This window comes from Drosophila kikkawai, chromosome 3L, assembly GCF_030179895.1.
Source record: "Drosophila kikkawai strain 14028-0561.14 chromosome 3L, DkikHiC1v2, whole genome shotgun sequence".
In the NCBI taxonomy this organism is placed as follows: Eukaryota; Metazoa; Arthropoda; class Insecta; order Diptera; family Drosophilidae; genus Drosophila; species Drosophila kikkawai.
The window spans coordinates 1,423,724-1,437,011 of record NC_091730.1 but is presented as its reverse complement, the minus strand read 5'-3'; the positions used below and the strand labels follow the sequence as shown (position 1 = coordinate 1,437,011).

Below are 13,288 nucleotides of genomic sequence, written 5' to 3'. Positions count from 1 at the left end.
TTAACCCTTCTCTTTTAGACATCTTATTTAAGTTAAAACATTTATATTAAACCCATAAAATATTATAATTCTTATTTAATCTCCTCTGACCAGCACTAACCTCCCCCAAAAATGGTAATTACTCTATTCCCATGTCAGGTGCAACCTACCTTCTAAATATTTACCAAAAACAAACATTTGACTAACTCTCTAACCAAAAAACAGCTGCACTTCTGGCATACAATTCACAAGAGTGTTCGATTATGGCCAGAAACAGTTGCTCGGGCTGCTTCAGCTGCTTTGGCCAAAGCCCTCGAGTGGCAATTAAATTTAATTTAAGGCGACATTCGACGGCAGTTGCATTTGTCTTTCGCCGGCGACAGGCACTCGTATTCAGAGTCCCCCGAATAAATGATGATGATTCCGAAATCCCCCCCCCCATTAGATCGAATGGGGGGGCTATTTTCGATGGCACCGATTAGCCTATTGGCCGAGAGTGGAGATCTCCTTGGGCTTTAACCCTTTGCAGGGCGCGTGTCTGGGAATGCGACCAGAGATCGTAATGGGGAATCGTTATGGGAATCGGAATAGGAATCGGAATTGGAATTGGAATCAGAATCAGACATAGTCTCTCCGCATCTCTCCGTGCTTTCTATTTTTGGTACGCTCGCAAAAAGCTGAAAAAGCTAAAGAGCCGATCGGTGGCCACGAATCTCCTTGGCTCTTTCAGTAGAAATCCGTTGGCCGCGCAAATCACACGGAGATCTCAGGCGGGCGGTCAAAGATACAGCTACAGATACAAACATCCGACAGATACAAAGATACACAGAGAGAGAGCGAAAGAGAGAGAACAATAAAAGACACACTCCACACATCAGTTGGGATTCGCGCAAAAATTGATGGTTAAAATAAATAAATAAATGATTTTTCTCGGTTCCACACATGGCAAAGTTCAGTGCGCCTTGAATCGCGTCGATTCCTCTGTGTCCGTTCCGTAATCCCAAAAAATGTTCCAACCCAAGACACACATTTTTTTGCACCAATTTTGTTTTATTTCGAAAATAACCTGCTGCTGCTGCTGCTGTGCCAGATGAAAACTCATTAATTTTCACCCAAAATGAACGCGAAATTCAATGTGCTGTGCTGACTGTAATTTTAAACGCATTTCTTGCGCCTGTTTTGACATTGAAATGAAACAACCAATAACAATTGGATAATTAAAACGGAGAAACACTCGCACACACCTGCAGGAATTTGAATATCTATCTCAGGAAACTCGGTTAACTCAGATACTCACAGCCTTAGATACTCAGAGAGAAAGACGTAAAGATGACCACGCGTGGGATTCGACGCAAGAAGTCCACCCTCACGGAGTTGAAGATCGCCGTAATTGGGGCGCCCAGCGTTGGCAAGAGCGGTAAGATATCGGTGGGAGGAGATATATACTTATAGTAGCCACCAGTAAGTGCCGTGGCGGCGGCACCCAGACCTATCCGATAGATACTTGTGGCATGGATGCCGAGCAACAACAGCAAATTAGTTGAGCAATCGCCGATTTCGTGTATATTTAGACTCTGTTGTTTGTTTTGTTTATAAAGTGGCAGCAGCATACACACAGATACACACACACACACACACACAAACTGAGATAGAGAGAGAAATGCACAGAGTGCCTGGCACTTTGGCATTGCCTGCCCCGCCGCTTTAATCGCTTTTCCACCGACTTTTCCTTCGATTTGACAAGCGGCTCCTCTGGCCAAAAAGACCAGGCCATGCTCTAATTTATGATGGGCCATGAGCACATCGCACAGACGGGGTTGTACACTTGAAAAAACAGGGTCTTTCCATAGAAATTAACATGAATTTAAAGAGTGTTTAAAGATCTTTGAAGCTTAGTACAAAATTTAAAAAATTTAAAAATAAAAACTTAATGATTTTATCTTGAAAATGAGTATTTTTTGTTGCTGTATAATAGTAAATAATTAATACTAGAAAGGAAATTGGGTTACTTTCAGTTCAGATTTTTTAAAAAATTAAAGTAAATCCTTGATTAAAGTGTACATAATTTATCTTGCTTAAATAATATTGTTTTATTAACTTTTGTATCAGTAAAACTTTAATATTTCTAGTTGTTAGATGTTATTTTCAATTTTCTATTAATACTAGAAAGTTTTAACATAATTTCCCTGTTTAAAACAAAGCATTTTCTAGCTTTACAAAAATTCCCAAAAATCTTTGTTTAAAATTCTTTATTTTCCCACCAATTAACCTTAAATAATACTTCTTTTTCCCAGTGCACCGATCACATATAAGTTTAAAAGTAGCTAGGCAATGGGATCAGGGATCATGGATCATTGCCGCGGCAGAGAAGTTGCATATTTCTTTGGTGCGGGCGACTTAGCGCACAAATTGATGTTCCCTGTCAGACATCACGTACAACCCGGGAAGCCCCGAAATAATTTTAATTTGTAACATTTTGTTTTTGGAGCCCCATGATGATGGTGCCTCTCTCTCTCTCTAGCCTTTGCTGGGAAATTTATACTCTGTCAACTTGGGGTTACACCTGCGTGCTATATGTCGTCGACGGTCAACAAAAAATGTTGAATGCAAAATAAAGAAAAGTTCGAATGAAATATGACTAGAAAATATGCTTCCACTAATAAATATATAAAAATGTGAGGAAAAAGTCAACATGGAATGCAGGAAAGTTGGAAAACAGGGCGAGGCATTTGTGACAAACGAATGAGCTATGGTCTGGCTAGGGTTATGGATGAGGTTGATTTTTAAGCTTTAATTGAAATTAATAAAAATGAAAAAATAAAATAAAGAAGAGCCATGAAGAACATTCTGTTAGAAGACACCGAAAATCTTAGTTTTAATATTCAAAATAAATGCCAGTAACTTAAATATGGACTTAAATTATAAACATACTGTCTGGAAAAAATTTAATAATCTATATAAGTAAAAACCAAAACAAATGGAGACCCCAAAACACATAATGACAAATGCGCATATATGTTTAATAAATTTATTGCTACATATTTTAATGTCATTCAGCCGCAGACTAGAGCACAAATATTTTTTGGTGCCTGTGGCAATTAAACCGCCCACATCTAGATATATACGGCCACGCCCACCACAGCCCACCGTCCGGCGGAATTAAAGAATCTGCTAGCCATAGACACGATCGCCGTCGTCGTGCGTCGAAATATTTAAACGTTGACCTCGTGGAAAAATAAGACAAAAAAAAAAGGAAGGAAAATTCGGAAAACATAAATTTAAAAAAGTGAGAGAAAAAGCACAGGGGCACACGGTGTTGGGAAAATAAATGATGAAAATGTCGTTAAAAAGTCGCGAGGCAACCAAGGCAACGGGCCACACACAGAAAATAAAAACAAATACAGGCTTGATTGTTTAAGCTGGATTTTATTTGAATATTTGAGTTATTAAGGGACTTAAAAATAAAAATTTAAATTTAATAAATATAAAATAAATATTACAAAAATATTATAAAGTTTTTAAAAACTAAACTTTACTTAAAGTTAAGGTTAAGGTTATTAATTCCATGAAATATCAACCAGCTAAAGCCTTTATTTTCCATTTATTTATTAGTAAATCTTAGAAACTCTTTAAAAAATATTTAAGTATATAATTTAAGTAAATTTTAAAGTCATGAAACACACAAGTGCAAGCACTAGACCCTCGACTGTCTGACATAGTCATTGTCATTCTCGGTTCAAGTGGCGCCTGAGGTTTCGGTTCCCAGCGTTGTTCCTGTCGCTCCTGCTGCTTCTGTTGTTATTGTTGTTGTTGCTCCTGCTGTGGGTTCAAAGCACTTGCATAGGAAATGACCAACGGCTAAGGACACTCACTCACACACACACACCCCGTTCCTTGGCAGGACTTGAGGCCTACAAAGGACAGCGGTGTTTGTTGGCCCGCGACACGCAACTTTAGGGCTCAGCCGACGAGGGTTTATTAACCCCACAAGGCGCATTTTCCACCTGCACCCGGTGCCAGGGGTTTCCTTCACGCTCGCTTAAGTGCCTGACCCAAATCCAGGACGAGGACTGCGAGGGTTGCTCCGGCTTCGGGAGGGCGGTGCCCCTGGTTTACACCTGATCTCGCTGATAGCGGAAGCCGCAATAAATTAAATTCATGTTACGTAAATGGTTTTTTTTTAGCTTCATTTCATTTAATTTAATTGCAGCCCTAATCGTGCGTTTCTTGACAAAGCGTTACATCGGCGAATACGATCACCAGACAGAGAATCGCTACAAGCACGAGGCCATGGTGGATGGTGAGCCGGTGCTGTTCGAAATACTGGATACCTGTCCCAAGGTGGCTAATAAATTTTACTTTCTAAACCTTTTTCCCATAATATTATTATCCTTTCAGGCCGAAGATGAATACCCCAATGCCTCGGAGCTCGTCCAATGGGCCGATGGCCTGCTCTTGGTCTACTCCATCACAGATCGCAAGAGCTTCAACTATATACGCCGCGCCAAATCCGATCTACAGTCCGACACACCTGTCCAGCTTTGTGCCAACAAAGTGGATATGGTGCACCTGCGTCAGGTGAGCCGTGACGAGGGCGAAATCCTGGCCAAGGATTTTGAGTGCAAATTCAGTGAGGTCTCTGCCGCCGATCATGTGGACCAGGTGGCCGAGGTCTTCAATGAGCTGTGCAAGGAGGTCCTGGCCTCCAAAAGGAAGTCCAAGCAGAGCCTGCTGGAGAGGATGCTGGGCGGAGCACGTCCCTATAGTCGGGGGAAGAGCGACAGTAATTTGCCAAAAGACTGATAGAGATGAGAGAGAGTTGGTGAAATCTTAATGTAAATAAATGTACATTTTTTTATTAAAACGATATAAAGTGAGTGGAGTTTTTAAATCATAAACAAAAACCCAACAAAATAATTGAAACAAAACTACAATTTAAAAGCTTTTTGGTTTTTTTTGTTTGTGCTTGGCCTCGTAGGCCTGGAAAAGCTGATCAAACTGATCCTGAGTGAGCTCAATATCCTCGATATGGGCCACATTTCCATAGTGGTCTCCCTTGTATTTCTTCTGTATGGCCTGATACTTGAGATCTTTGGCTGAGCTATGGTGACTGGACAAAGCCAGGATCACGGTTTTTAGGGCCTCCAACTTGTATGAGGTGATCTGCTCCAGCTGGGGAGACCACATCTCCATTCCCAGGATGTGACGCGCCAAAGCGAGGGAAGCAGAGGATATTATAGAAGGCAAGTAGAGCAGAAAGGGATTTGCCTTCAGCAGGGATAACTCAGAAATGTACTAAAAAATATAATATCTTGAGAGGATATAAAAAATATTAGTAGAAGGACCTCTTACCATTGCCAAACTCTTCAAAACCTTAGACATATCATCACACATCACAGCATACATCTTGACAAAGGCATAGGCCGTGGGTGTCACCAGCTTAAAGGATAGTTTTTTCAGCATATATCGCTCCATTTGAAGTAACTCCTCCCTGGTATAACTGTCGTCAGTGATGTAGATCAACTCCTCAACTGGAGGTGGTGCCATCTCCTCAAACTTGCTGGCTATAAACAAGGCCGTGGTGCCCACCAACTGCAACACGGAGCGCCTCACAGCCACCAGGCTGAGGAAGCGATCGACATAGGAAACGCTGAGGTAGAGCGTCTCTGTGTTTATGCGATAATCCACGGCCACCGCCACTAGCCAGTCAATCAGGACGGAGCGCATCTTGTAGCTGATGTCGTCCTGCAGGAGCATATAAAGAGGCTTTGGGCGATTTTTCAACTCGCCCTCACGGCAGGTGGCCAGGATATCCTTCTGATACTGGACCTCTGGGTAGGCAGAAGGCCTTGAAGTGGCTTCTTCTGGGTTTACCTGCAGGGATTATTAATAAATTATATAAATTATATTTTATGAGCTTAAGGTATAATTTATACTTAAGTAACATAAAATAATAATATAACTATCCAACTTACTTGCTCATTTTTTTGTTCAGTGTCGGTACTAAAACCTTCTTTAACTGAGCGGTCCACGGACATGGGAATGCAAGGCACCTCATCTTTGGCAAGGGAGATGGTCTGGAGCTGCTCGATCAAGGGCAGTAGTAGTTTATTTGATTTGCATTCCAGAATTTTAACAGTTTTGTGGATATTTACCTCACGGCAACCCCCCAGCTGCTTCTCACGATAGGGATTCGCATTGTTCTTCTGGTTGATCTTGTTGGTGTTGAGCAAGCCCAGGGGCTGCTTTGCATTCTTGCCTCTGACCAGAACATTGGAACTGAAGTTCTCCTTGTTGTTTTCCTTGTCCTGATAAATCCGAAAGCTGGCCATCGTTGTTTTCTTTTTTTTAAGTATTCCAATATAATTTTTAAGTTAAGTTGCTCTCCGTTTGAGATTCGTTCAGGGAATAAGAAAAATAAAATGTGAGAAATGCCAAGAAAACAGAAATTGAAAGGAAACCCTGAACCTACTTGGATCCTAAATTGCTTATTGATTTAACACTTTATTGGGGTTTTTATTCATTGGATTTCTCATAAAAGTCATATAATTTTTAATAATTTTGGGGATGCTTACATCTAAGCTTAAATAATAATAATAATAATATATTTTTTTTTATACATTTCCGATATTTTATTTAAAGTTTAGTTCTGCGTTTCACATCATTCAGCCACAGCCAGCCCTCATATTATATAGTCAAAGCTTTCTGAGCATTTCTTTATTTAGTGGCGCCGCCACGAGTTTACCTGAGCAAGTTTACCTGGGCGCCACTGAGTTTTATAGCTTTGCTATTCTGAACGTGTAAAATGTATTAAACTATGGAGCCACTAAATAATTGTTTAAAAATTAATCTTATAACAATCTATATTTTTAAGCAATTTATTATCAATATGTAAATGTGGATAATGGTTTAGGAAAATGTCTAAAAGTTAATCAACTAATAACAAAATATTTCTTTAACGAAACTTTAAAGGAAACTTCAATAAAACAAAACAAAAACCTCAAATTTTTATTTAAATTTGAGGTTTTTGTTTTGTATTTTAAAATTTTTTTTATTCTTATATTTATACAGTAGCTTTTACAATTATAATCTTAGTTAATTTAATTTATATATAATATAAGTATTATTTAACAATTCATACATTCTAAGAAAAAATATTAAAATTTGTATTAAGCAACAATGTATTGGGTCGCTTTGCGACTTATTCCCGATCTGAAAATTGTGACCTTTGGTATTCCTCCCGAACTCTGGACAAACTTCCGCTAAGAGAGCGAGTGTGCACGACTTTTAATTAGCCAAAGTCAACAAGTGGGCCAAGTGAAGCGTGTAAATCTACTTAAGACTTTCGGCTCCAGACTCCCGCAAGTACAACACTGTGGAAAATAATTGAAGTTAAATATTAATATTTAAAAACTATTTAAATGCAGCAGAATTTACTCCAAGCCCATATATCGATGTTCAACCATGTTTTCTATATTAAATAAATAGTAAAAGTTAATTATTTACGTTAAGATATCGGTAAATAAACTGTTAAAAAATTTCTATAAATTTTACAATTAAATTTTATAAATTTTTTTACTAAAAATTTTATAAATTCTTTGAATTTAAGTTTAAATTAAAAACCTTTATCAATAAATTGAAAATAAATGATATAATGAACCAATATTTTGTTTAATCAAACTCAATTTTGGCTTTGAAAAACTTGAAAAATCTTTTAATTTAATTTTAAACTAAAATCTTAACCGTATTTTTTATTTACCAAATTTCATGTAATTTATATTTTCCCTTAAATTTCCTCTCCTCTTTTTCCAAGTGTCCCAATATGGACTACAAACTGGGAAATCAGCCCACGGCACATCCATTGTTGACATTGCGTCAGCTCTCTTTCTGGCTTTTCGACCGATCCCGATCTGTTTGCCCAGCTAAAACCAAAATATTGACTCTGAACTGACGACTATTATGAATGGGAACACCGATGAAGATGATGCGCAGAATCAGAGCTCCGAAATCAAAGCAATTTTGGACTGGGTAACCATCGCGTGCCGCTATTTGCAATAATTATCGCGCATACGCCCTGGTGGCCCGATCAAGTCCAAGACCACCAGCACCACCACCACCTGGCTGGAAACGCAGACAGGGCGACGGGCCTGGCCTGGCAACTGCTAATGGGAAATAATATGCACGATTTTCTTGCAATTGTTTAATAACATTGACGGCTTACGGCATGAAATCTCACAGGTTTTCTCCACCTACTTTTAAGTACTTATTAACTCTGTGTGTATTTTTTTTTCTTTATACTTACCTAATTAGTTTCGCATTTAAAATTCTAATATTAATTTATGATCGAAAGTGGTCTTTGGTATCTGGGGCCCTTGGCTACCGGCTGGGGATCAGAGCACTTAGATCTGGGCCAGGTGTCGTATGTCCGTACCCACATCTTGATATTCTGAAACTAAAGTTGTTTGAACTGTTTAGCAATCGTGCAGCTGGCCTCGTAATTATCTGGCCAATTGGTGCTGTAATAGTCTTTAATTATGGACCTGTGACATTATGGATTCAGAAAAAAAATAGAGCATTTTGCATGCCTCGAGAAAGATCAGAGAGTATAGCTTTCTTTGTGGTTTTCTGGGATTTTAAATTATCTACATTCTAAATAATAATTTTAAATATTTAAGAAATAGCTAAATAATAGAGAAGAAATATGAGTAAATTTTAAAGGGAAAGCCCTGATTATTTATTATATTTCCCCCCACAAAAATCTCTAGTATTATGAATAGTATTTAATCTATAAATATCACACTTGCTTACAACTCTCACGCCCCTAAATATTCATGCACAGAAAAAATTCTGGTGGGTTAAATGAACAATTTCTTTTGGTTGAATAACAGTGAAGCTACTGTCAATGTATTTTGTTGTTGGATTTGGTGACTGCACGACAGTTTATATGACAGTCAATTACAGTCACCCTTACGTACGAGATTCTGTGTGTTTTTTGTTGTTGGCTTTGCGAACTGTCGTGACTGTCAGCTGCAGTCAAAATACTGTAGGTTTTACGTAAAAAGTTTTATGTGTTTCTTTATCTTCTTTGGTATCGTGTATGTATTTTTGCATTCCCAAGGTAAGTAACATTAACATTTTATAAGTTTATTAAATATTTTATGAAAATCCATAACTTTTTCTGCCCACTAAAATACTTTCTGGTATAATTCTGGTATATATTTCTAAACTTCTAGTATATTGCAAACGTTTCTTGAAAAAACGATTTCGGGCACACTTAAAAAGCGGCGTCGGTTTCGAGAAGTTGTGCAGCGAAAAGTGAAGTGAAAAAGTTAAAAGTAAAAGTTATGAGTGATATTGACCTTCCTTCTTCTGGAGGAGTGGGATTTCAGAGACTTATTGCCCACATTTCTCGGTAAGTTCCCAAACAATCATTTAAAGATCCGCAATTGGCGAATGTACATATGTATGTATATGTATTTATGCATACATATACATATATGTATGTATGTACATATGCAAGTACACGTACGCCGCTGATCGCAAGAAGTAACGCTTTTAAAAGTAAAGTTAGTGTACAGATTAAAATATATACATATGTACATATATGCATATATGTAAAATCTTATATTTGGCACTGATCTTTGATTGCCTCTCTTTATTTTACAATTTAAATAGCGATCAGCGGACATCTACATGCATGCAAATGTATTTTTTGGCTTCTTGTTGACTTGCGATGGCAACCATCTCAGGCGAGTGCGAGCAAGATAGCTGGCACTGACATCCAAAAACCGTTTTTTTTATATCTTATTATGATATACATATATAATTAAATCTTTTATACTTTTCTATTTTGTTTTCAGGTGAGAGTATACACATGTAACTATAAAACATAACTATGTAAATGGAATCAACAAAATGTAAGTAAAATATTTGGCCGTTTTCTATTAATTTTAATAAACAAATTTACTTAAATCAATTTTTATTTCAGAAAAGCTATAGTCGAGACAAAAGTACCAGTTCGGATGTGAAACATGGACTAATATATATTTGTGAGTATTGATAATCATCGTTTGACTTAATATTTATTTATTAATAAATTTACAATTTTAATATTTAATTTATTTATTCATCATATAGGAAATATATATATATAAGTCCATAATATTATTAATTAAGACCCTCTGTAAATATTTTTAAAGAATAAGTAATTAAAAAAATATTATTAATTAAGACCCTCTGTAAATATTTTTAAAGAATAAGTAATTAAAAAAATACTATTAAAATTTTAAAATAATTTTTGGTTTTATTTTGGTGGTAATATGAACTGCAATTACTGTAGTCGGGGGTAGTCTACAGTAAAATAGTAAAATAGTGTATTTCACAATTTTCGTGGTTTGGCGCTTTTTAACCGCAAAATCGTGGTTCCATTTACTGTAGAGCAGTACATGTTACGTAACGCGTTACGTCGTTATACTGCAGCGTACAGTTCATGGAACCCAAGATTTTGGTTGTTACCTTTTAACCCACGAAATGGTTAGATTTACCCACGATAATTTTTTCTGTGTGAGAACAGCTGTTGGCACGGTCATGCAAATCACTGACTGAGGAGTGACTGCCTTTATGTTAGGGGTTGGAAACCCGTTTATAGTCTAATTAGCCCCCAGAGCTATGGCCATTATAAATGCTCGATCATTTAAATTAGAACCAACGGCTAAGAACAGGTGCGCGCCTCGGGCCAAGAACCCACATAGTGTGCAGCGGTCCGGCTAACGGTTTGGCTGCAAGGTAAGCATTAGCACCTCCTTCACCTTTGCTACAAAGTTACTAAATATCGAAAATCTACGAAAATCGACGAAAATCTGCGATTAATTGGCACGAAATGGCGGCCGCCAAGCCAGTAAGTCATTGACTTTGATATTCGATTGTTGGCCAAAGCCAAATCCCAAATACCAACTGCTAATGGCCGTGTGTGTAGTGTAGACTTGTTCTAGTTAATTCCTTTTGGCTGCTACTGTCAAAGCCAAGCTCCAGCTAACCTTGGCTTTTGGTTGGATATATTTTGTTTTTCTTTTTTTTTTTTGGCTTTTTATGCGACTTTAATTAGCCAAATCTGAAATGTTGCGGCGGCTGTAAATGAAACGTGTTTCGCTCGCCACCGCCACCTCGCCTTTATTCTTGTTTTTATTATTTTCTTCTCGTTTGGCTGTGCAAGAAACTTAAACAATTAATGAAAAGTGTTTAATTGCAAAGTGCATTGGGCTTCCGGCAATTACCTCGGTCGTCGTTGTCGGTTCAACAAACCCAAACCCCCAGCATTTCCTGCAACCCTAACCCATTTGCTCAGTGACCTTGACAGAAGACCAGGCCGTAATAGAGAACCTTATGGCCAGCACTTTGGCACGTAGTCCATGCCAGCCCACATGGCTTTACTTGGACAGGCAGGCAGGCAGGCCTTTAGCATAAACCTGACCCAAATCGGATTGCACAAAGCGAACAAAAGCCGCGAAAAGCTGATAAATGCCCAGCCTTAGCTTTGAATTTATTCTTAAAATATTAACTAATGGCCATTCATAATGGAGATATATTAGAAATATAAGCAAATGTCATTAAGTGAACTCGTACCAAGTGCTAATTGGGTATATAGGGGGTGGCAATGGTTTAGACTGGGTTTATATATTGAGAAAAAACTTAAAGATTAGAATTTCAATGCTTTATATAAAGCGTTAGGATTCAGCCTTGATAATAAAGCTTTTAAACTCCCCTTTATTTAAATCTAAAAATTCTAGGCTTAAACTGATTCAAAAAACTCCCAAGTAAAGACTTTAAAGAACATTTAAAACATCTTTAATACGAAAAATTCCATCTTTAAAGACTCATTATAATAGTTTCTCCTACTTAATAAGCTCCAATTCCAGCACACCTGCAAGACCCACTAGTCTCAGCGGCAATCTAAATCAATAATTAGCTAATATATCTCACATAAATTCTATTAAAATTAATTTTTCCACCTTTAGAGGAGGGAATTCCCAAGACTACTTTGGCTTCCATATATTTATATGAGGGCAACACACCTGCGCGAGGGCATTCTAGCTTCGATACATCTGTCCCTTAACGTTCCGATTTCATATTAATATCATTATAATTGTACGACGTCGTGGGCGTTCCCACAGTCCGCTCCCCAGACCCCCAACCCCCCCGCGATCGCTGCTGCTGTTGCCGTGTGCTGGTATTCGAAACTATTAGCACATTCGATTCCAATTCACACGGCCAATTATTATATCACAATAAAGTACGAGTCGGACTTGTACTCGGTTAATTGGCATATGATAAATCCGCTCAGGTGTTATTTATTTATCAGATTTAATAATGCTGAGGTAGGTCATGTTTATAAACAGCTGTCGCTTTTCATTTAAATATCCCCGTCGCCTGTCGGCTAAATATTAATCAAAATAAAAACTCCCAAATCAAAAATCAAAAGTTTACTACTTTGAAGAAAAGTTCTACGATAGTAATTACACAGCTCGTGTGTGTGTAATTAAGACTAATTACTGGAGCTGGCTAATTAAAATAAATTGGCATAGGTTGAGAATAGAATAAAATAAATAACCATTAGAGGCCCCTTTCCAATTGTTAATCATGACTACAGGATCTCTGGCGAGTCCAAGGTGTGCAAAAATAAAAAAATCTAATATCTAACAGCCCCTCCCAGAAATTTAGTTTTTTAGTTTAAACGATTTCAACTTTATTTATAGACAGATAAATATATAGTTCTTTTATTTAATTGTAATTGTTGTGTTTCTTTGTTTTTCAGAAGCCACAAAGCCTGGCCTGGGAACCAACTGCTTATATACCTATAATAAATGTATATATACCATATATAGATTAATGGGCAAATACGAGTAGTTATAGTTTGGCTAATTGCTTGCAGAAAATGTTAACACTTGGTCGGCTTTCGATTTAAATTGCAACTACATCGAACATTAATAACAACAATAAAATTTCACGCTATATTAAACTTGAAATATGTAATATTCTTGTTCCCAATGTGTATATATTTTGATTTTAATTACTTTATTATAATAATAATTTATATAAATTACTTTATTGTTTAATAGTTGTATATATTTTGGTCCAAGGTTAGTTTATATTTGTTGTATATATTTTATAGATATTTAATAATTTTTAAAAGAAGTTGTTTATAGATGGATTTATGTTTTAACTTTGTTTGTTTTTACTTTAAAATATTTTAAAATATTTTCTTTGAATAATTTAGTGTTTAAATTTGTTTCAATTCCTTTTTCTTTCGTTT

At 37.0% G+C, this 13,288-nt stretch overlaps 2 protein-coding genes and 2 long non-coding RNA genes across 7 annotated transcripts; 2 read left to right on the top strand and 2 right to left on the bottom strand.

Moving 5' to 3' along the window:
• Positions 1–632: 632 nt before the first annotated feature.
• On the top strand, positions 633–4,782 carry LOC108079026 (ras-related and estrogen-regulated growth inhibitor). The gene is made up of 3 exons (XM_017173206.2): positions 633–1,396; positions 4,190–4,320; positions 4,378–4,782. The coding sequence occupies exons 1-3, from the start codon at positions 1,309–1,311 to the stop codon at positions 4,780–4,782; spliced, it is 624 nt and encodes a 207-aa protein (XP_017028695.1). The 5' UTR covers positions 633–1,308.
• Positions 4,783–4,804: 22 nt separating this feature from the next.
• On the bottom strand, positions 4,805–6,399 carry LOC108079025 (G2/mitotic-specific cyclin-A-like). Its single transcript, XM_017173205.3, has 4 exons — positions 6,135–6,399; positions 5,955–6,062; positions 5,332–5,853; positions 4,805–5,274 (listed from the first exon to the last, which is right to left on the bottom strand). The coding sequence occupies exons 1-4, from the start codon at positions 6,309–6,311 to the stop codon at positions 4,915–4,917; spliced, it is 1,167 nt and encodes a 388-aa protein (XP_017028694.1). The 5' UTR covers positions 6,312–6,399; the 3' UTR covers positions 4,805–4,914.
• Positions 6,400–7,041: 642 nt separating this feature from the next.
• Positions 7,042–8,475, bottom strand: LOC138928363 (uncharacterized). 4 transcript variants are annotated; one of them, XR_011444889.1, is made up of 4 exons: positions 8,282–8,474; positions 8,201–8,231; positions 7,739–8,141; positions 7,042–7,352 (listed from the first exon to the last, which is right to left on the bottom strand). It is a non-coding gene; the product is annotated as an uncharacterized lncRNA (long non-coding RNA). The 4 variants fall into 4 exon arrangements; XR_011444890.1 differs by having other exon boundaries at positions 7,739–8,138; XR_011444887.1 differs by having other exon boundaries at positions 7,739–8,231; positions 8,282–8,475.
• Positions 8,476–9,234: 759 nt separating this feature from the next.
• Positions 9,235–10,258, top strand: LOC108079038 (uncharacterized). Its single transcript, XR_001770850.3, has 4 exons — positions 9,235–9,391; positions 9,840–9,896; positions 9,968–10,028; positions 10,117–10,258. It is a non-coding gene; the product is annotated as an uncharacterized lncRNA (long non-coding RNA).
• The last annotated feature ends 3,030 nt before the right edge of the window (positions 10,259–13,288 follow it).